Source organism: Medicago sativa, chromosome 7, assembly GCF_051527215.1.
Source record: "Medicago sativa cultivar Bolivia chromosome 7, Bolivia_mono, whole genome shotgun sequence".
Taxonomy (NCBI): Eukaryota; Viridiplantae; Streptophyta; class Magnoliopsida; order Fabales; family Fabaceae; genus Medicago; species Medicago sativa.
In genome coordinates, this window is record NC_140755.1 from 81,210,696 (window position 1) to 81,231,503 (window position 20,808).

The following is a 20,808-nucleotide window of genomic DNA, read 5'->3' on the forward strand; positions in this document are numbered from 1 at the left end:
TGGTGATGTTAATTCTAAATTTAAGGGGATGAAGATTGACAATCTTAGATTCAAGGATGAAGATGAAGTAGAGTTTTTGTTTTGATATTTTTTTTTTACAGATTGAATGTTTTGATTTTGTTTTGCAATATTTTCTGGAATTTGCTTTGGAGTTTCTCAAAAATAGCTATGAAATTTTGTAATTTTCTGGATTTTGTTTAAGATGGATATGAATAAAGATGCAGATGAAGAAGATTGAAATGGGAAGAAGATGAAGAAAAAATTAGGTGGTTGTGGTTCATTATAAGCTACAAATGATCCAACCATTGATCATCAATCAAAACTGACATGTGGCAAATGGTTACCAGATTTTAAAAAAACTAACGGAGGGGACCAAAATGGTAAACGGTGTAAGATTTAAGGGACCAATTTGAGACAGTTTAAAGTTAGGGGACCAAATTTAAATCCAAAAATAAGTTAAGGGACCAAAGTATTAATTAAGCCAAATTTGAACTTTGTACATTGAGGTTATAAGACTAAACTCTTAGCATTGAACCAACACCCCAAGTGTTATCAATGATACATATATACATATTTTTTACACTAACCGTCTAAGGAATAAAGCATTGAAATACTCAAAGGTTAATGGTCAAATTAAAACATATTTGACCCATTTCTTTCAAAGGAGTGTGTTCAAACTCTAGTTGATGTGAGAGTATTGTTGATGCAAGTATTTATGTTAGACGGTAGCAGTACTTAAACCATCAAGCTTAGCCTTAGAGAGCTCCCGACACCCAATTTATCTAAATTTTATTTCATTAAAAAAAATGTATCAAAACACAAAATCACATGATTTTAAACAATTTTAAACCATGTCCCTCTATAGTCATAAGATTTTATAATACGAAATACAATTCAAATATAGAATAAAAATATATTATAAATGATAACACTCATAAAAACCTATTGCAGTAAATTAAATTCATATAATTTGTTATATCCATGGGAGAATGAAGGCTCAAAACCATTCCAAGTTCTTAATGGATGTATTTAGTTTGATTTGAATTGTTATATAACGATTACCTCTAAATTATTTTTCCTTTATACGTGGTGATGTTATTTTGATGGCGTTAACTTGACATTTTGAAGGGTTAGTTCATACCAATCTTTGTTATGATTTTAAATGAGACTCCGGTAAGTGAACAATGAAATTAAAGCCATCAAAATACTCATTTTTTAGGTAGGGTATCGAATTAAAATAATATTAAAAAAATGACATTTATGATAAATGATAATACATGGTTATGGAATGATTACATCCATGCATGTTATAAAGTTGAGAAAAAATATTCTTCGGTATAAAGGTTTATGGAAATGAAGTAACTTCTCATAACTTTCCTTATTCCCATGAATTTATTCTAATGTGAGAAGATGGAAATGTGCATTCCCATGAAATCCTACATAGATCTTTAAAAAAATTGTAACTTCCAAATTTTCAAGAATGTCAACTTATTTGCCAAACATTTTTTTTTTTTTTAAAAAATACCTAGGAATCAAATTTTCATATTTTTATTTCCGGGTAAATTATTCCTAGATATAATTTGTGTATCGCCGAAACAAACACCCCTTTAGTATATTAACCACCAAAATATAAGATATTAACCACTTATTTTACATAAATTTATATACTTATGTTATTTAGTAACTATGTAAAATAAATGGTTAATGACATTCATTTTTGCGGTTAATAATGTTTTGTAAGTGGTTAATGACGGGAGGAGACTATCTCTGTTTTTTTTCCTCTCATGTGTAATCCAGACCCTCCATTAAATAGATGAAATAGTGTGTTTGTAATGTTAAAAAGGGAGAGAGAGTGTAATTAAAAGTGAATAGTTAGGCATTGCAAAAAACTGGAGAGAACTCCACCGGAGAGGAACCACTCACGTTAATGACTCGTATGTGAAATAAGTGGCTAATAACATAATTTTTTTTTTTGGTCAAGTAGCCTAGTGGCTAGAGAAATTTTTTTTTTTTTTGGTCAAGTAGCCTAGTGGCTAGAGAAATAAGGTACCTTAAAGGTGAATAAGTGGGGTGTCCGGGGTTCGAACCCCGGCCCCTGCATACAAATGCATTATCCCTTACCAAATGAGCTAAGCTCATGGGGACCTAATAACATAAATTTTTGTAGTGAATACAGTAGTCAAAGTGGTTAATGACATAATCTTATGTTTGCATTAAAATAACGAGTAGTATTCACAACCAACACACACCTTATCTCTCATTCTCTTGCATTGAGCAATTAAGGTTGACATGCATCCCAAAATAATAAAAAAATGATTAATTTCATTTTTTTTTTTTTTTTAATTTGTAGTTGCACACTTAACCGGACTAGAATTTGGTGTGGACTAAAATGTGGTTAATAGTGTTCACCGTGTAAATACGGTGCTGGATCATATTTTGATGCGAAAGGTGTAACATATCTGTGCAAAATATAGAGTTGAGTGCTAATCCTCCACTAAGGTTCTTGTGGAAACCATTGAAGATTCTTATATATCAAGATCTTCTTCCTTTTAATGTGAATCAACTTTGATTTTGTCAATAGGATGTAGAAATCAACTTTTTGTAATCTTAATTGTAACTCACGCCATTTCTATGTTTCTTTTTATTTATCATCATTTGTTACTCTTGGATCTTTTATGAGTACTTCACATCATGTATTTGGAAGAATTTATATAAACAATTAATGACTTGTCATATTCACAAGTTGTTATCATCTAATTTTGATAATCATTTGTTTATGATAATAACTTACAATTTATATGAAAACAGTTTGATCGTATGACTATAAAAATAACTTAAATACAAGGTCTTATGTTTTAATCGCTTATTCTATAAGCATTTAATTTTATTTTAATCTAAATAGACCCCTGTAGGTTTTGTTTGAATAACAATTTAACTAAGTTTTTATAACATAATCACTAATCAAAAGAATCTTAATTTGATTTGTCACATTTTGGTTCTGGAGATGGAGGATTCTAATGAACATTTTACACCATACTTAGGTAAAAATCTTGCACCCTTAGACTGGGTTTTGTAGGCAACTCGATAAGGGTGCAAGATTTTTACCTATTTTTCTTAGGCAAGATTTTTACCGGGACAAACATGGTCTTCTGAATTTTAGATTCCCTTAGATCCCTCTTCTGTTGTCATTTTTTAGGGTTTTGGCTTAGTCTCCCTCTTGTATAGTTTTCCCTTTTTAATAAAATTTCAGAGCAGATGACAGAAAATGGGAGCAGCTATGGAGTGCCAACCTAGTTGGGATGTCTAACTTCTCCTTGATGTCTTCTTTACTCCCTTAATTCTTTAAAAAAAAATCATTTATCATAAAAGTATTTATGTATAAGCTATTTTTATAACAAAAAATAAAAGAAATTCAAACTTTTTATATAAACTACGAGTTGTTTTCATGAACTATCATTGAAAGTCTATAAAAATGTCATAAATTGTTTCCATAGGCATAAGCTATATCAGACAACTTCACAAGTGATAATTCTAGTAGACAAGTTGAAATAAATACAAACAAGCAGACCATGCTATTGACTTCTTGAATGCATGCATGTTCTCTTATATGAACACATGAAAATACATTATTTTCAACAAAATCTAGTCCAATGCACATCCTTCAAGTAAAGATTAAGCATTTCCTAAAAAAAAAAACAAAATAGAAGAACTGAACGTGCTTCTTTCAACTTAGCTGAGAGTTCTACGCCATGTCCATGTGATTTATGTCTCGTTTCTTGAGCTTCAGATTCATTAGTCAGATACATAGTACAATATATATATATATATATATATATATATATATATATATATATATATATATATATATATATATATATATATATATATATCCCTTCTTCTGTCTTCCTCTCTGTATCCAGTGAGTTATTCCAAACTATGTCTTTCTTTTATTATTATTCCTTTTATTCTCAACTTGTATGTGCATGTGTGAGTATTTATTTTTATTTTTAATATTGATAAATCAGCTACATTTGAATCTACCAGTAATAACTATCCTTTCTGTCACATACACACACATTTGCAACTGTTTTTTCTATAAATGAATAAAGTATTATAACATGATCTTTCCTCATATGCTAATTATTCATGTACATAAGTTGTGACAATGGATGGTGAATTTATATAGGATGTTATGCTTGATAAGATTCATCATTAGCCAAAAAAATGGGGTGCACTTATTCTGTGTATAAGAAGAAGAAATCAAGCTTTCCTGAAGTAGTTGTGTTAACTCCATCAATCAGAATTCCAGTGCAATCTGATCTTCAAAGAGCACTTAAAGGATTAGTTCCAAAGGATCTTGCTGATAAATTGTCGTCTCTTCGGAACCAGATTGTGTTGGTAGCAGAAGATACCGGTTTGTTCACTTGAAATTCTATTATTTTTAGAGTTAATAGTGTTTTTGGTCTTGTAATATGAACCAGATTGTGCTTGTAGCAGAAGATACCGGTTTGTTCATCTGAAACTCTACTACTTTTAGAGCTAATAGTGTTTTTGGTCTTGTAATATGATTCCTCCACTTTTAGTCCTCGATAGAATTTATCGATCGAAAAATGATGATGTGGCAAACTGAGTCATAATTTCTCAATGATGCATAGCAAAATTAATTGAAGATATTTTGATGGTTTAAAAATTTGAGTTCTTTGGTGGTGCAGATGGATCAGCTATAGCTGAATTGCGGCGAGCTTTGAATGAGTACTTGTCTTTTCTAATTGGACTTACTACGAAAGGTTCATAAATTTCTCCAGATAAATATGATTTATTTTCTCTATGCTTTCTTCATTTGTTAAATGAGTTATAATTTATGTATGATATGCAGAATATGGTCTTGAGGGGCTAATAGAATTCAAGTGGAAAAACTTTGAAGTTGGAAAACAAGTACGGTTACTTGCAATATCATTCTTAACTTTTTTTATTTTTCATCATTGATTTTGGAATTTTTTTTAACCATGGTAAAGTGTAATTTGGCAGGATAGTAGTATATCAAATGTGTGGTTTGAGGTGCTATCATGTGTTCACTTTATGGCTATGCTGACACTGTTTGAGGCTGATTCACTGATGATTCCAAGGGACCATTCAGACTCTGGATTCAGGGTTGTGTCTGCAGGTTTTGTGCCGATATATAAGCTTTTTAAGCATTTAAATACTCTGCTAATACTGCATATTTTGGAAAAATTCAAGTTCCACGTTGAAAAGAAATAAGGTCTTAAAATAGTTTATAAAGAGCAATGATGCACTGACATGGACACCAGACACGAAATTGACACGCTGACACCGATAATAATTTTAGAAAATAGAACAATTGAATATAATCACATGTGTCATAGAATCGGATCACTGCTTATCGCTTTCAATTGGAAGTGCGGTGTTACATAGAATCGGATCCTATTGAAGGATCCACAATATAAACAGTCAATAATCATGGTTAAACATTTTTGTACTATCAGATAGCAAGAGGGAAGCAATTGATTTGTTACTCAAAGCATCAGGATACCTAGAGTTCTGTGTTAGGCAAATTCTTCCTCAAATACCAGCTGAAACCAAGTATGTTTATATAAAATTTTATGTTTGAATTACCAACATTAAGCACCTTATTAAGGAACTAACTTTAAACAATATACAGGAAAATTTTGCCACATGACTTGCAGGAGGGTGTATTGGAAGCTATAGCTATTCAAGCACTAGGCCAGGTACTTGTTGATCAATCACTAGGCCAGGTTTTGTCAAATAATAGCATTTTATAAATGTTTTGGATTTCATATTATTGGATTATGAGGTTTATTTTCATTTCTTTTGCCTTTTTATTGAAATGTATGGAACAAAGATCCTTTTATTTAGCTTTAATTATATAGACCAAGTCCTACATTAGGTATAAGACCTCATCTTGATGACTTTTAGGGAACTGAGATTCAGCTTGGTCTAGCCGTGGACAGTCAAAAGGCAACTTTGTCTGTGAAGAGGAGGATGGCATGTGAACAGCTGATTTACTTTAGTCAGGTCTTTATTTCTTCATCCTTTCAGCTTCTACTCATCACTACTAATTTAAAGACTAAGTGCATGTTTGGAATCATGACCAGTTTTACAAAATCTCAATGGCACCATGATTATGTTGAAGCTCAAAAGTGTAGCTTTTGCCAAAATCACGTTTACACATTGATTCTGCCAAACTTAACGTCAATCAAAACATACACTTATTGCAAGATTTGATGAACAATTTATAGCTTTTATATTAAGAAAACTTGATTTTGAGTGCGGAATTCACAGTTATTTACATTTGCATATCAAAATCGATTCTACTTGACCGTCCAAACGAAATCATTTGTTCTATTTGCAAATATCATAATCTGCAAATTGATTTTTAACGTTAATTTTATTAGAACAAATTCTTTCAAAATCAATTGGATCAAAATCCAAAATAGATGGTCTTTATACCTCCAATCAATATCTTTTTTTCATTTAGTACTTAAGACTAAGAGCTGAAGAGTTTCTCACTTTTATGAGCAGGCGTATCACTGCTTATCGGAATGTGACTTCAACCAAGGGCATGGAAAGAAGCATCTCAGGTTCATCAAATGGAAATTCCTTGAATCCAAGGTTAGTAGTTATGCTATCAATATTGACTAAATACTTACCACCAAAAGATAAACCTTGAAGATATCCAATAATATGAGTGATCCAATCCTAATCACTTTCTTTTATAATATTGGCAGGCTACAGCTTACTACTACCATGGTCTGATCCTCGACAAGGGTAACGAACCGACCAGTCACATTCTTGCGGTGTCTTGTTTTCTTGCTGCAGAAGAACTTCTTCAGGAAAGCAAAAAGGCCTGCTTGAGCTTTTGTCTTGCAGCTCCAGTGACAAGGTATGTTTCCTTGCACATTCTTTTATTACAACTAGTAAGTTATCCATGCATTCTCACAAGTTGCATTGGTTTCTACACATTTTCTAAAACAACTAAGTGTATGTTTGGAATCACGGTGAATTTCACAGAATCACATGGACGCCGTGATTTTGTAGTGCTTTCAAAGTGTAGCATTTACCAAAATCACGGCAAAATGTCATGATTTAGTCAAACTCACACCGAATTCAAACATGCACGTATATATAACTAAACACGCCATGATTTAAACATATATATGGCTAAAGCAACTATTATACTAATGTCTATAATTACTTTGTTTATTTTGTTTAGGGCTCCTCCACTTTGGGGTGTCATGAAACTTCTAAATCAAAAAATTCCTGAAGTTGCATCAAAGAAGTACCAGATGTATGGATACCTTTTGGAGCAAGAAAAGTAAGGAGATCTCTCTCTCTCTCTTTTTTTTTTTAATGTTCTAAATAAATTCCTTAATTATTTCATTGAAATATAATGAGTATGTAAAATTGGAATTTTGCTAATGATGCAGAGGTCTCCATCAAGCATTGCCAGACCTACCTGAATTTCAATTATCATTACATCCAGATGAGTATGAATTGCCTGAAATTGATGCAGCATGGGATAGTAAAAATTGGGAAACATTAGGACAACCATTGAAAGAACACCTTAGAGATAGTGATGAAAATCCAACTGATTGATACACTTTATATGGTTTTCTAGTTTCTTTTCTATGTGTAGTTAAATACATGCTTGATCATTAGACTATTGTACAATTTAACATTACCATATAATTAATTCGGTTATTATTCATTCACTTTATGACTCTCAAGTTTTAATACAATAGTAAGAGACATATATTTATTTATTTAAATTAGATGATGCTTTTTAAAGGGTCTTTAATTTGGCTTTTTGATGTCTGATATAATGTAGGATAGATATTGGACAACTTATATCATAACTTTGACAAATTGAAAATCAAAAGTTTAAATGTCTAATCTTAATCAATTGTCAAGATCATTAATAAATTTGAGTTCTTACAACAAGGAATCTCTTTGAATCAAACAACTATTTGATTGAAAATATTTTTGTGGTAAATAACATATGATTGGTTCTAGCAATGTCAAAAGTTCAGTTAGTTATTTTTTGGCAGTATTTACTTTGTCATTAATCAAACATTTTCAATGCCTCAAGCTAACAATGAGTTTGTTAAAGGATTTACTTTGGTCCAAGAAAATAATTGAATTTAACTTCACTAAAGTGAATTAAGTGTATAATGAAAAAAAAAAAAATTAAAGTCGTTATTTTAACAAATTTATAATTTAATTATGTATTTGTAGTGTAAAAATAAAAAAAATCTATGATTACCCACATGCCACTCTATCCATTTAGCCATATATTATAGTCCCTCTGTGATGGCATTGAACCTCTATTTACAGAGTTCACATGTAAAATCATTACTCTTGTGGGCTACAATTAGTTATGGCTCTCTCGATTTGTTAAAACTAGGTTATAATGTTATGGACCATTTTGATGGTGCATCTGATGATTCTCAGAACATTTGATGAAGACAGAAAATTTTGAGTTCTTGATATACCCCAGAAGAAAATAAAAGCAATTCAAAGTATATTTGGTGCATTTCCTAAAAAAGAAAAATTGGTGCATGTTTGATATCTTATCATGGTGGGCAGCGACGGATCCAGAATTTTATACAGTGGGGCAATAATAATTTATGCATGTTTAGATTTTTTTCTTGAAGAGGATGATTTTTTATGCATGTTTAGATTGACCGTGAGAGTGTCAAAATTACGTCGAATGAGTAAGATTTTTGATAAAAATTATACTTTTGAACTTAAACAACGTGATTCTGACGAACTAACACTCATCCAAACATACACCGTAAAATATATATATTTATTTTAATGAACATATATAATTTCTTTCAAAGAATAAACATGTGTCATCGTAAGTTTAGCTCAGTTGGTTTGGACAATGCATAATATATGCAAGGTCCGGAGTTCAAACCCCTGCCACTATCAAATAAAAAAGAATAAACATGTAATTAGGAACGCCACTAATAAACATGATAAACATGTAATTAGGAACGCCACTATCAAATAAAAAAGAACATGTATGTAACGAATTAATACAATAAAAAAGAACATGTATGTAATTAGGAACATAAGGTCAAAATAAGAAACCCAGGTCAAAAATAAAAAAGTAATTAGGAACGCCACTATCAAATAAAAAAGAACATGTATGTAATTAGGAACATAAGGTCAAAATAAGAAACCCAGGTCAAAATAAGAAACCCTTCTATATAGTAATTTGTAATTTTAGATTGCTGAAGTATGCCCTCAATCGTAAGAGTATATGGTTGCCAAAATTTTAAAATTTAGTGAAGGCACATGCCTACATTCTCTTGCCTGTGCATCTGTCCCTGTGGTGGGTTTGTCAAAATCATGTTGAACCATCGTGATTTTGCGTTAGTGAAGGCACATGCCTACATTCTCTTGCCTGTGCATCTGTCCCTGTGGTGGGTTTGTCAAAATCATGTTGAACCATCGTGATTTTGCAAATGATACACTTTATATATTTTTATAAAGTTATGGTGGTGGTTTGGGAATTTTAATAATCTGAACTGATGCACATATATCAGTTTGTCGTCAACAAATAGAATGTTTAAACATGTGTTCTTGACAAATTAAAAAGTAAGATTTTGACGTGTTCAACCAAGAAACGTGTCAATGTATGTGTTATCACGTTGCTCATATATGTCGTGGAAATTAACAACTTGAATGTTGTCTTTGAATACCCAAACAAGGACATTATGTATGCTTTAGTGCATAAATCTTGAAATGTAAAACTTGAATGTTGTCTTTGATTACCCAAACAAATGTAAAAGTAATAATTATACAACTTTTTATACATAAATGACCACTTTTGATTGTTTAAACAATGCACTAAGGACATTTGCTAATTTTTCCCGTAAGTAAAATGCATAAATCGTAAATTAGCAGGAAAATTAAAGTGCATAAATAATAAATGACTTGAAATTTAAACAAGAAAAGATGGCGTACTTAATCATGTATGGATAATCTACGATCATTTATGTGTTGAATTCGATTTCTAAGTGCATTAGCAGCACTTATTTTAGTGCCACAAACAAGACCTTATTTAAAGCAACATATGATAACTTCCACAAGAATATATGCCTGTCATATGTCCTAGGCTAATAACCGTCTTCAATATTGCATAGTTACCCAGAGCTAACTTTATTTCAACATGTGTAAATCTAGATGGTAGTTGTTCTGGTATAACTTCTTGTATTACTTTTATGCATGTTTGGTAGTGTGATGATTTTGCCACAATCATGGGAGCAATTTGAATTTCAACATGTGTAAATTTGGATAAGTATGCAAGAGATGTTATACAAGAACAACTACCATCTAGAAAAGTAATATTGCTAGTAAAAAAAAGTATGAAAGGAATATTTTTGGCAGAAAATTAGCATAAAAGTGATTAAAAATTAAAACAGAAACTAATAAAGCATACATTCCTCGTCTCTTTGATCATAACTCAATTGACAGGGACAATATGTGGAGGATGAAGTTCGAACCCCGAACATCTTATTTATTCTTCTTATAAGGTGAATTATAGTAACTAGACTACTTGACAAAAAAAGTTCATACTCTCTTGTCACTATTATAAGCAAAAATCTACATTTTAGATTTATAGACCAGTTACATCATTTATTAAATGAATGTAAAAAAATACATTTTTGCTTACAATAATAACTAAAGGGTGTATGTTGCTTGTGATCAAAATGAGCTTAGACATGTGGACTTGGATTTGTTTTTTTTTCTTCTTGACTTAATTGCAGTTTTTGTCTATTTGTCTTTTTACCATTATACGGAATTGATCTTCTATTTTTAAAATTTGAAAGTTTGGTCTCTCCATTAAATATTTACTCTAAAATATGGTGTTGCGAAATTTCAAATGAATTTTTTAAATAAATTTTCTTACAATTTCGATATTTTTCATCAACATATCATATATCATTCAAATTATCACATCACAAATTTTTTTAATTCAAAAATATGATGAAAGGACCAAAACTACAACAAAGCCCTTTTTTATTTGCAACAAATTCACATGTTCAAATAGTCCCACGTTTGAGCATACACGTCTGTAATACTCAATTTAGTAGTTTAAATGAACCACATTCAATTTTTTATATTCTTTTACCGTTTATAATTATTCAAACAATTCAACTACATTTATAATATTCATACAACCTATCAAAAACTCAAAAATAGGTTCCACCAAACCTCACACGCGCACGCACGCGCGCGCACACACACACGCGCGCACACAGTATGTATATATCCAATAATGTATTTTGTATAGGCTAATGCGCGTGTATTATACAATGTAGTATATAATTACACATATATGGACATACCTGATAGGTTTAGTAGGCTTTTCTATAAGTTTTAGCCTGACCTATTTAAATTGGTGATTCGGTTTGCACCAATCGAAACCATAAATTTTATACATAATAGAATTATATATATATATAATTCTTACTAGATTTTTATATTTTAGTCTATGATCTAAACGAGTCGCACATACACCCTAGTACATGTTCCTCGGCGCTGAGGGCATCCCCGAAGAGCGGGAGATTTTGTTACATTTCGGATTGGCTGTCTTGTGTTTCTAATAAATTGTTTTATAGTTGGCATGGTGAGTCATACATATATAATGAGCTGGTTTAGATCAATCCTAACCGGATACAGTAATGGCATAATAATAAAGTATGATGATAATGCGGCGGTTCTCATTGATAAAGAAGGAAATCCAAAAGGAACTCGAATTTTTTCCGCAATAGCCCGAGAATTGAGACAGTTAAATTTCACTAAAATAGTTTCATTAGCACCCAAGGTATTATAATACGAGATCGTGATATAGATATATTATTTAGGACTGGAATGAATAGGAAGGAAATCTATTTGAATATATATTTGAATAGAAGTGAAATAGATTCATAAATATATTGGATCTCACATATATACCTTATATAGTTGTGTAATGATTATTCTATAATTATGAATATTTATATTAAGATTATTATATCTTATAAATATGAAAAGTATGAGCTTTTTAAAAAGCTTAAGTCTAACTTATTTAATAAAGGAGTTATGCCGATCCAAGCTTTAAATAGGCCTGGTCATAGGTCCCTGATGGACGGTGTAGCCTATTCCCACCCCTGATAGCATAGCAGTTGCATCGCCGTTAGATCAAATACAAAATGATTTTAAACTTTAATCTAATGATCATGCAAACTGCTACATTAATGTGTGAGGTGCGAAGGGTCCATCTTTTAACAGTTTTAGAGTGATTATTACTTCTAATCGGTCGTGAAAAATTCATACCCATGACATAGAACCCAATAAAAAGAGCGATTATTACTCACTTATGAATTGTTGCTCTCACCTCACCTTATACTCACACTCGTTTCCTAATTTGGTTCCTCTACTACTTAACAAGTAGGATACATATAGTAGAATTTAATTTTGAGCTTTCCCATTCATAAGAAGGGGGTTCACATGCATCAAACACCAAACATACTACCAGAAATTCCACCAAAGAAAATCTAAGTAAAATGTATGATCCAGCTAAAAATCGTATAACATTGACGACAGTTAGTTATTATTATTAATTAAAGAAGGTGAGAATAGACATGGCAACAGGACGAGTCAGGGACGGGTTTCGGCATACCCGTCCCCCGCCCCCGTTTCACAGTACCCATCCCCGCGCACCAAACCCACCGGAAATATCAAATTCACACCAAAATCTGCATCCAGCGGGGACGGGTTTCCCTAGCCCCGCCCCAACCCCCACCCGCGAAATTGTAGTAAAATAAATCAATTTTTTTTCACATCAACAAAAAATATGTTTTTTTTTAAGCGGCAAAATTTTATTATGCTAAGCCAATGAGAGGGATGTAGTGCTTGCACTTTCCTTTCTTTCTTTCTCTTTAACACATACTTTCTATGTTAAGAAGAGTATAAGAGTAATATGATTATCAAATATAAGGGTATAAAAGTAATTTAAAATAAACAGGGCGGGGGTGGGGTGGGTACGGTGTGGGTTTGGCCATCCCCCGATCCTGTCCCCGTACTAATGAAACAGATTTTCCCCGCACCCACACCCACACCCAGTTAAATCGGCTTTTTCCCGTTAAATAAAGGCGGAGGGCGGCTGGGTCTGGACGGGGCGGGTTCAAATGCCATGCCTAGGTGAGAAGCAATAAATACTCCATATAGTTTTTCCTTAAAAAAAAAAAAATACTCCATATAGTTTCTCACCTAGGTTCGTTTGGTTTTTTTTCAACGATACCAATAGTAACAATTCAGTTCAGTTGCTTGTTCAAAAAACAATTCGGTTCGGTTCGAAAAAGTTCGGAATATTTCGATTCAGTTAAAAATATAAATTATTCGGTTCAGTTCAATCATTATAAATTTAGCAAACAATTCAATTCCTTTCGATTCAGTTTTCATCCTGAACCGAACTATGTCCACTTTATAGATATAAGCTACCTGTGTAGGTCAAATATCCATACTCTCAGAAAATGTAGCTAGTTTATGCGAAACCATTCACCAAAAATTAGACAATCTGAATTCAGATTTTTTAAATTATAAAATTGCTTAAAATCTAATTGCGTGACTGACGGAGGAAAATATCAACTATACGGAGTCCAATTTCCTTTTCCCACCCATCTTTAAAGTGAAAAGAAAGTAAGAAACACTACAAAATAAAGGTCTTTTACCATTATAAAATGTCATAATCTACAAAATTAAAGCTTGCTCATAATTTGAAAAACTAACAACACATCAATTCTATTGATTATATGCTTGATCTAACAATTAATAACTCAAACTTAGATCATTTGTTACTCTACACATTGTATAGCATAGCAGTTGCATCACCGTTAGATCAAATACAAAATATGATTTTAAACTTTAATCTAATGGTCATACAAACTGCTACACTAATGTGCGGGGTGCAGAGGATCCATCTTTTAATAATTTTGGAGTATTACTTTTAATCGGTGGTGAAAAATTCATTCCCCATAACATAGAACCCAATAAAAAAAGTGATTATTACTCACTTATGAATTGTACCTCACCTCATACTCGTTTCCTAATTTGGTTCCTCTACTACTTAACAAGTAAGAGACATACAGCTTTCCTATTCATAAGAAGGAGGGGGTTCACATGCATCAAATTCCAAACATACTACCAAAATTTCCACCAAAGAAAATATAAAAATGTAAGATCCAGCTAAAAATCTCGTACAACATTGCAGGCAACTAGTTATTATTATTAATTATGGTAATTATTAATTATTAATTAAAGGTGAGAAGCCATAAATAAAGTATTATGGTCCTTATTTTTATAGGACACAAGTCATTATCAAAGCATCATTATGATTTAAATTCATTCTTCCTTAAGGTAGTTGTATATTGTACTAGCAATTTGTTTGCAATTAAAACCATACACCAAACTGAAAAAATTTCCTACTAGAAATAGATTCCATATAAGAAATTTCATATAAAACGGCACAACACAACCATGTGAATGTGATAAATTGAGAGGAGAAAATAATTAAGAGGTGAACTTGTAGGCTATTAAAATTGTGAGTCCCAAATTGGCAAAGAAGGCCAAATATGAAAGCAAAAGTGAAACCAAATTGGTTTTGCAGAACTTTTGCACATGGTCACATATTGCAGTCCATCCAACGTGTTTCTCTCCATACTGTCCCACGTATCCAACGGCTGTGGCTGCTGAACATCCAGCTATCAGCAACACCGTCATCACCTGATCAAAATTCACCAATTTTCTCATAACAAACATGCTATAGTAGAAATTTGACTCTTATTCGCTCCTAATTTTGTGGATTAGAAAGAAAGGTAAATGATGGTTTTTGTTTTGACCTATGAAGCATGAATACGGATACAAGCACCAGACATAACATAGATACTGTCACACCGACACCGCTAATAATTTAAGAAAATCACATAATTCAATATAATTATACATGTCGGTGTTGCCAGAGTAAAAGACATCTGTGAATAATTTATTTCAGTCTATGTGATCAATATGCGTTTACTTTGCTTGACTTTGACATAGATAACAAAAATATAATGTCATTCCCCTATAAAAAATATAATGTCATTGTTGCCACATATTATCAATCATATTCCATGATAAACAATGACATGTATAATTTGGTTAATTACCTCAGCACTAGGCAAACGGAGATTGACTTGACTAAAACATTAAATGGGATTATTTTAAAATATCATAAATTAACAAGATTTTTTTTATTGCTCAAAGAAGTCCGACTAACCCACTAAAATTGACACTAGTAAGAATTGAAGTCGAGACTTTGAGAGGAGTATACTCCAAGGTCTAACTCAAAACTATTCAACCAAACCAACCTAAGTAGGTTACAACTCTGCGCATATGATATCCGATTTACATAAAAAAAAATATTAAAAAGAATCTATTTTTACCGACAAAACATGTCTAAGCCAATAACATTTTAACATGGACCTGCGATTTCTGTTTTCAGACATATATCTTCTTTTTTGAGCATAAAGATTAAAAATAAAAAGATTAAACTTACCAAATCAACCAAAAATAGGAAGAAATAATAGTCTTTTCGTTGAGGTGTTTGTTGCCTCATCAAAAGATTGATTATCAGTGTCAGCACAGACATGAAACAGACCACACCATTTGCAGCAACAAAAAATCTAGTGCCAAAGACAAAAATAAATACAGAAAAAATATTAAAAAATAAAAATAAAAAAATACCCTTTTTTGTTTATACATATGAAAATGGAAAATGGGTTGTGGTGAAATTGAATCTTACTTGAAAGATGATGTGTAATAAAAATGAGCTTCAAACCGGATAGAGAAGAGCATAACAGATTGGTTGTTGGTGACAGTAACTACAATTGAAACAGCAGTTAGAACAATGACCAAGATTCTGAGGATGTTTTGAGCCATGAAGAAAGTCCTATGATGTTTTTGTGAGGATGAGGTTGTTGAAGATTTGGGTTCCATCCTGAAGGAATCTTTGGCATCAGCCATAGTTTAGAGTGAGGAATTGGGGGAAGAAAATGACACAAAAAAACAGATGGAAATTGAGGTAAAGAGTTAAGAGCTTTACTAACTTTTATAGGAGGAAAGTAAAGTGAGAAGGACAAAAGGAGAGAGAGTGAAGTTTAGAAGAAACATAACATAACATAGCTAATGTTAGCGTGAGAGTGCATTTAAGAGATGAAGTGAGTAGTATGGTGAAAAAAAAGTAAACAAAGACAACTAGGTAGCGTGGAAAAATTAATAATGAAACAAAAGTGGAATTTGAAAGAAGAAAAAACATATATATAGCTTCATGTATATTTGGTCAATTTTTGTATTTTACTTAGAATATCTTGAGGATAAGTGTAAGTTCATTATAGAATCATTAACATTGTATTTGGATGGATTTAGATCAGAACTGTTAGATTAAGATCAGACAATTCATATTTTAAACACAAATTTTATTTGTTTTCAAATTTAAAATTTGGATCGTCAGATGTTAATCGGATGGTTCAGATGTGATTGGATCCAATGCAGTTACACCTTTCTATTTGCACGCAAACTTGATCTGTGTTTCGATTGGGTAATTGAAAATTATAAGAAAATTAGAATTTTAAGCAAGTTAAGTTTAAATCCCTTCTTGCTCAAAAAAAAAAAGTTTAATTCCCTTCATTTTTAAATTAGTTTTCTAAATCCCTTCATTCTTAATCTTTATTGGGCTATTTATATGAAATTTCAAAAAGATGTTAATCTTTATTGGCTATTTCTAAATCCCTTCATTTAAGAGATGAATTGAGTAGTATGGTGAAAAAAGGATAAACAAAGACAACTAGGTAGCGTGGAAAAATTATGGTTAATTAAAGTAAATGGTCCCGGTAAATATTCAAAATTTTGTTTTTAGTCCCTATAAAATAAAATCACACTTTTTAGTCCTTATAAAATTTTCCATCAGCATTTTTAGTCCCTATAAATTTTTTCCATTAGCATTTTTAGTCCCTATAAAAAATTTCCATCAACATTTTTGGTCCCTAAAATGCTTAAGGAAAATGTCACAGGGACTAAAAAGTGTGATTTTATTTTATAGGGACTTAAAACAAAACTGTGAATATTTATTGGGACTAAAAACTTAATTAACCCAAAAATTAATAATGAAACAAAAGTGGAATTTGAAAGAAGAAAAAACATATATATAGCTTCATGTATATTTGGTCAATTTTTGTATTTTACTTAGAATATCTTGAGGATAAGTGTAAGTTCATTATAGAATCATTAACATTGTATTTGGATGGATTTAGATCTGAACGGTTAGATTAAGATCAGACAATTCATATTTTAAACACAAATTTTATTTGTTTTCAAATTTAAAATTTGGATCGTCAGATGTTAATCGGATGGTTTGAATGTGATTGGATCCAATGTAGTTACACCCTTCTATTTGCACGCAAACTTGATCTGGGTTTCAATTGGGTAATTGAAAATTCTAGGAAAATTAGAATTTTAAGCAAGTTAAATGCTTTAGTTTAAATCCCTTCATTTCTGCAACATTATTCTTCATTCTTAATCTTTATTGGGCTATTTATATGAAATTTCAAAAAGTTGAGGAGCCAATTTACAAAAATAATAAAATCTAGGGATAATTTGTAAATTTTGAGAAATAAACGGACCAATCTGTAATTTTTGAAAGTTTTTTTTTGGTTACCTGTAATTTTTGAAAGTTAAAAGGACCAATTTGGTTTTGTTTAAAATTTATATAGTTAATAAAAATAAGAATCAAATCACAAAATTTGAAAGAATTGTAAGGCTCAATTTGAGATTCACATTGTATAGAATAGGAAAGAAATTTCAAATACTAAATTTTTAGATGGTATTTGAACTTCTCTAAATTTAATTTTAACAAAATATTTTATAAAGTTCTTTCAAACAAATTTGTTTGAAGAATGTAACCAAAAAAAAATATTTTTCAAGAATGTATTTCTTGAAAAAAATATTTTTCAAGAATTTATCATCCAAACAATGAAATAGAGAACATATTTTTTTTGAAGGAAAATAGAGAACATATTTATTTTCTTCTTGATTTATCCCTCATATTTGTTAATGATCATTTTATGAGTTGCCTCGTGATATATTTAGTTGCATAAAGTGATGGAGATTTGATACCGTAGGAATCAACATACATTTGATAACAAATCTTCTCTCTCAGGTGATATCTCAAAGAGGTTATCTGTCTAAATCAATTGAAGAATTTCAGATTCTCAAAGCATTCGTTCTGGACAATCTTGCTTATGCAATCCCCTGCCTTGTACGTAGATGTGTTTGCTTAGTTAGACGTCTTTCCAAGCTTCATAAGGGAAGATTATAAAATGTTGACGAAATCTTTCTACTTATATATTTTGTTAAAACTTTATAAATTCTATGGGTTTTGTTCTCTGTCTCACATGTGTTTGTTATCAATTTTTTTTTCTTTTTCATTTTCCAATTATGTATTTGTTAGCGCAACAATGGAAGCTTGAACCCTAAGCAACTGAAACAGTTTTAGGGTTTGTTAGGGTTTCAGGTTTTGTGTTGATTTGAGAGAATGAGAGAAGAGAAAGATTATGTGATTGGAGAATAGAAAAATTGTATTATTGATACTTAATGAAAATACACAAAGGATGGGTTTATATACACACTACTTGAAGCACAAGTAAGTAACAAACTATAACCCATAGTAACAAACTTTTTCAAACCATAAATGGTAGAAAACAAACCGTAAATTGCTTAAAAGCAAACTATAACAAAGTGTAACTAATACTAAAACTTGAATTATCACTAAAACTAACATCCTCCCTTAATTCAAGTTTCCACTTCCTTCATTCCAATCAAACTTCTGAGCTTCATGAATCTGTCAACCTTCAAAGCTTTTGTGAATATGTCTGCAAGCTGCAGCTCAGTGGAGCAGTGGACAATCTGCAAAGCACCTTTGTTTACTTGCTCCCTCAGAAAATGGAACTTAGCCTCTATATGCTTGCTTCTCCCATGCAGAACTGGGTTTCTTGCCAAGCTTATAGCAGATTTGTTGTCTATGAACAATGCTATATGTCTGCTAACCTCTATCTCCATCTCTTTGAGTACATTTTCAAGCCAAACTGCCTGACATGCTGCCATACACCCTGCAATGTACTCAGATTCACAGGTTGACAATGCTACAATTGGTTGCTTCTTAGCACACCATGAAATTGGAGCATTTAAAAACTTGAATAGGTACCCTGAAGTGCTCTTCCTATCCTGCTTGTCTCCACACCATTCAACATCAGAATATGCTATCAGCTCCATAGAACTTTCATTCAAACATTTAGGAAATAGAATACCATACTCCAGTGTTCCTTTGATGTATCTCATTACCCTTTTGGCTGCTAGCAGATGAGATACTCTTGGTTCACTCATGAATCTACTGACTATACCAACTGCATATGCAATATCAGGCCTACTATTGCATAGATACCTCAATGACCCTACAATTTGTTTGAACAAAGTAGGATCCACCATTTCTTCATCTTCATTCATCACCAGCTTTACATTTGTCTCAGCAGGTGATGATGATGGATTGCAGTTTATCATATTGAACCTTTTCTAAATATTAGATGCATATTTCCTTTGATGCATCACCAGACCCTCTTCAACTTCAGTAAATTCCATGCCTAGAAAATATGTCAATTTTCCTAAATCTGACATTTCAAACTCATTCATCATCTGAGTTTTGAATGCTTCTATCTTATTCACATCACTACCAGTCACAATCAAGTCATCAACATATAGACAAATGAGTAGTTGCTTACCTTCAGTTCCTTTCTTCACATAAACACCATATTCAGACTTGCATTTGACAAATTCTTACTGCACAAGAAAACTGTCAATTCTCTTGTTCCAAGCTCTTGGTGCCTGTTTCAATCCATAGAGGGCTTTGTGTAATCTATACACCATATTTTCCTTCCCTTTGATTTTGAACCCTGGTGGCTGTGTCACATACATTTCTTCATCTAAGGGACCATTTAGAAAAGCAGATTTTACATCCAAATGATGCATTGGCCAGTTCCTGCCACAAGCTATAGCAACTATCAATCTCACAGTCTCCAGTCTTGCTACTGGAGCATACACTTCAAAGTAGTCCATACCAGCCTTCTGCATGAATCCCCTAGCCACTAGTCTTGCTTTGTGCTTGGCTACTTCACCATTTGGCTTCAGTTTTAACTTGAAAATCCACTTCACATCTATTGGTTTCTTGCTTGCAGGCAGTTCAGTCAGTTCCCATGTGTTGTTTCTGTTGATTGAATTCAACTTTTCAATCATTGCATTCTTCCACACATCTTCATTTAATGCTACTTCATAATTGATTGGTTCTGCATCTGCTAGCAGTGCAAAATGCACAAATTCCCCATCTTCATTAACTAAATTATCTAGAGTGACTTCATGTCCAGCTAATCTAGTTGAAGCAAAATCTCTGTCTAATTGAAGTTCTAATGACTGGATTTTCTTCAACTTGCACTTCAGGTTGAACTTCAGTATCAAGTTGAATTTGTTCAACTTGATCATCTTCTACAATTACTGTGGGAACTGTGTGACTGGAACTCTTCTCTTTCTTATTCCAATCCCATGCTTCATTTTCACAGATTTTAACATCTCTGCTAATCACTATTGAATGATTTAGAGGATGATATAACCTGTATGCACCTGTTTCATGATAAC

The 20,808-nt window shown here is 31.8% G+C and overlaps 2 protein-coding genes across 3 annotated transcripts; one reads left to right on the forward strand and one right to left on the reverse strand.

Annotated features, from left to right (window-relative positions):
• The first annotated feature begins 3,909 nt into the window (after window positions 1-3,909).
• LOC146909125 (Endosomal targeting BRO1-like domain-containing protein) lies at window positions 3,910-7,751 on the forward strand. 2 transcript variants are annotated; one of them, XM_085725799.1, is made up of 12 exons: window positions 3,910-3,987; window positions 4,187-4,414; window positions 4,713-4,787; window positions 4,877-4,935; window positions 5,029-5,164; window positions 5,505-5,601; window positions 5,681-5,747; window positions 5,956-6,054; window positions 6,562-6,651; window positions 6,768-6,922; window positions 7,253-7,354; window positions 7,467-7,751. In XM_085725799.1, exons 2-12 carry the CDS (start codon window positions 4,225-4,227, stop codon window positions 7,633-7,635), a joined length of 1,239 nt encoding a protein of 412 aa, XP_085581925.1. In that variant the 5' UTR covers window positions 3,910-3,987; window positions 4,187-4,224; the 3' UTR covers window positions 7,636-7,751. The 2 variants fall into 2 exon arrangements, with proteins under 2 accessions (XP_085581925.1, XP_085581926.1); XM_085725800.1 differs by lacking the exons at window positions 3,910-3,987; window positions 4,187-4,414 and adding an exon at window positions 4,458-4,506.
• Window positions 7,752-14,409: 6,658 nt separating this feature from the next.
• LOC146909126 (CASP-like protein 1F2) lies at window positions 14,410-16,363 on the reverse strand. Its single transcript, XM_085726926.1, has 3 exons — window positions 15,875-16,363; window positions 15,629-15,755; window positions 14,410-14,817 (listed from the first exon to the last, which is right to left on the reverse strand). Exons 1-3 carry the CDS (start codon window positions 16,093-16,095, stop codon window positions 14,605-14,607), a joined length of 561 nt encoding a protein of 186 aa, XP_085583052.1. The 5' UTR covers window positions 16,096-16,363; the 3' UTR covers window positions 14,410-14,604.
• Between the last annotated feature and the right edge of the window lie 4,445 nt (window positions 16,364-20,808).

Excerpts from the sequence above, each read along its gene's own strand:
- LOC146909125 (XM_085725799.1), top strand. The coding sequence starts at position 4,225 with ATGGGGTGCACTTATTCTGTGTATAAGAAGAAGAAATCAAGCTTTCCT. Across the intron at positions 4,788-4,876 it reads AATTGGACTTACTACGAAAG|AATATGGTCTTGAGGGGCTA; the intron begins GTTCATAAATTT and ends TATGATATGCAG. Across the intron at positions 5,165-5,504 it reads ATTCAGGGTTGTGTCTGCAG|ATAGCAAGAGGGAAGCAATT; the intron begins GTTTTGTGCCGA and ends TTGTACTATCAG.
- LOC146909126 (XM_085726926.1), bottom strand. The coding sequence starts at position 16,095 with ATGGCTGATGCCAAAGATTCCTTCAGGATGGAACCCAAATCTTCAACA. Across the intron at positions 15,756-15,874 it reads TATTACACATCATCTTTCAA|ATTTTTTGTTGCTGCAAATG; the intron begins GTAAGATTCAAT and ends CTTTGGCACTAG. Across the intron at positions 14,818-15,628 it reads TCCTATTTTTGGTTGATTTG|GTGATGACGGTGTTGCTGAT; the intron begins GTAAGTTTAATC and ends AATTTTGATCAG.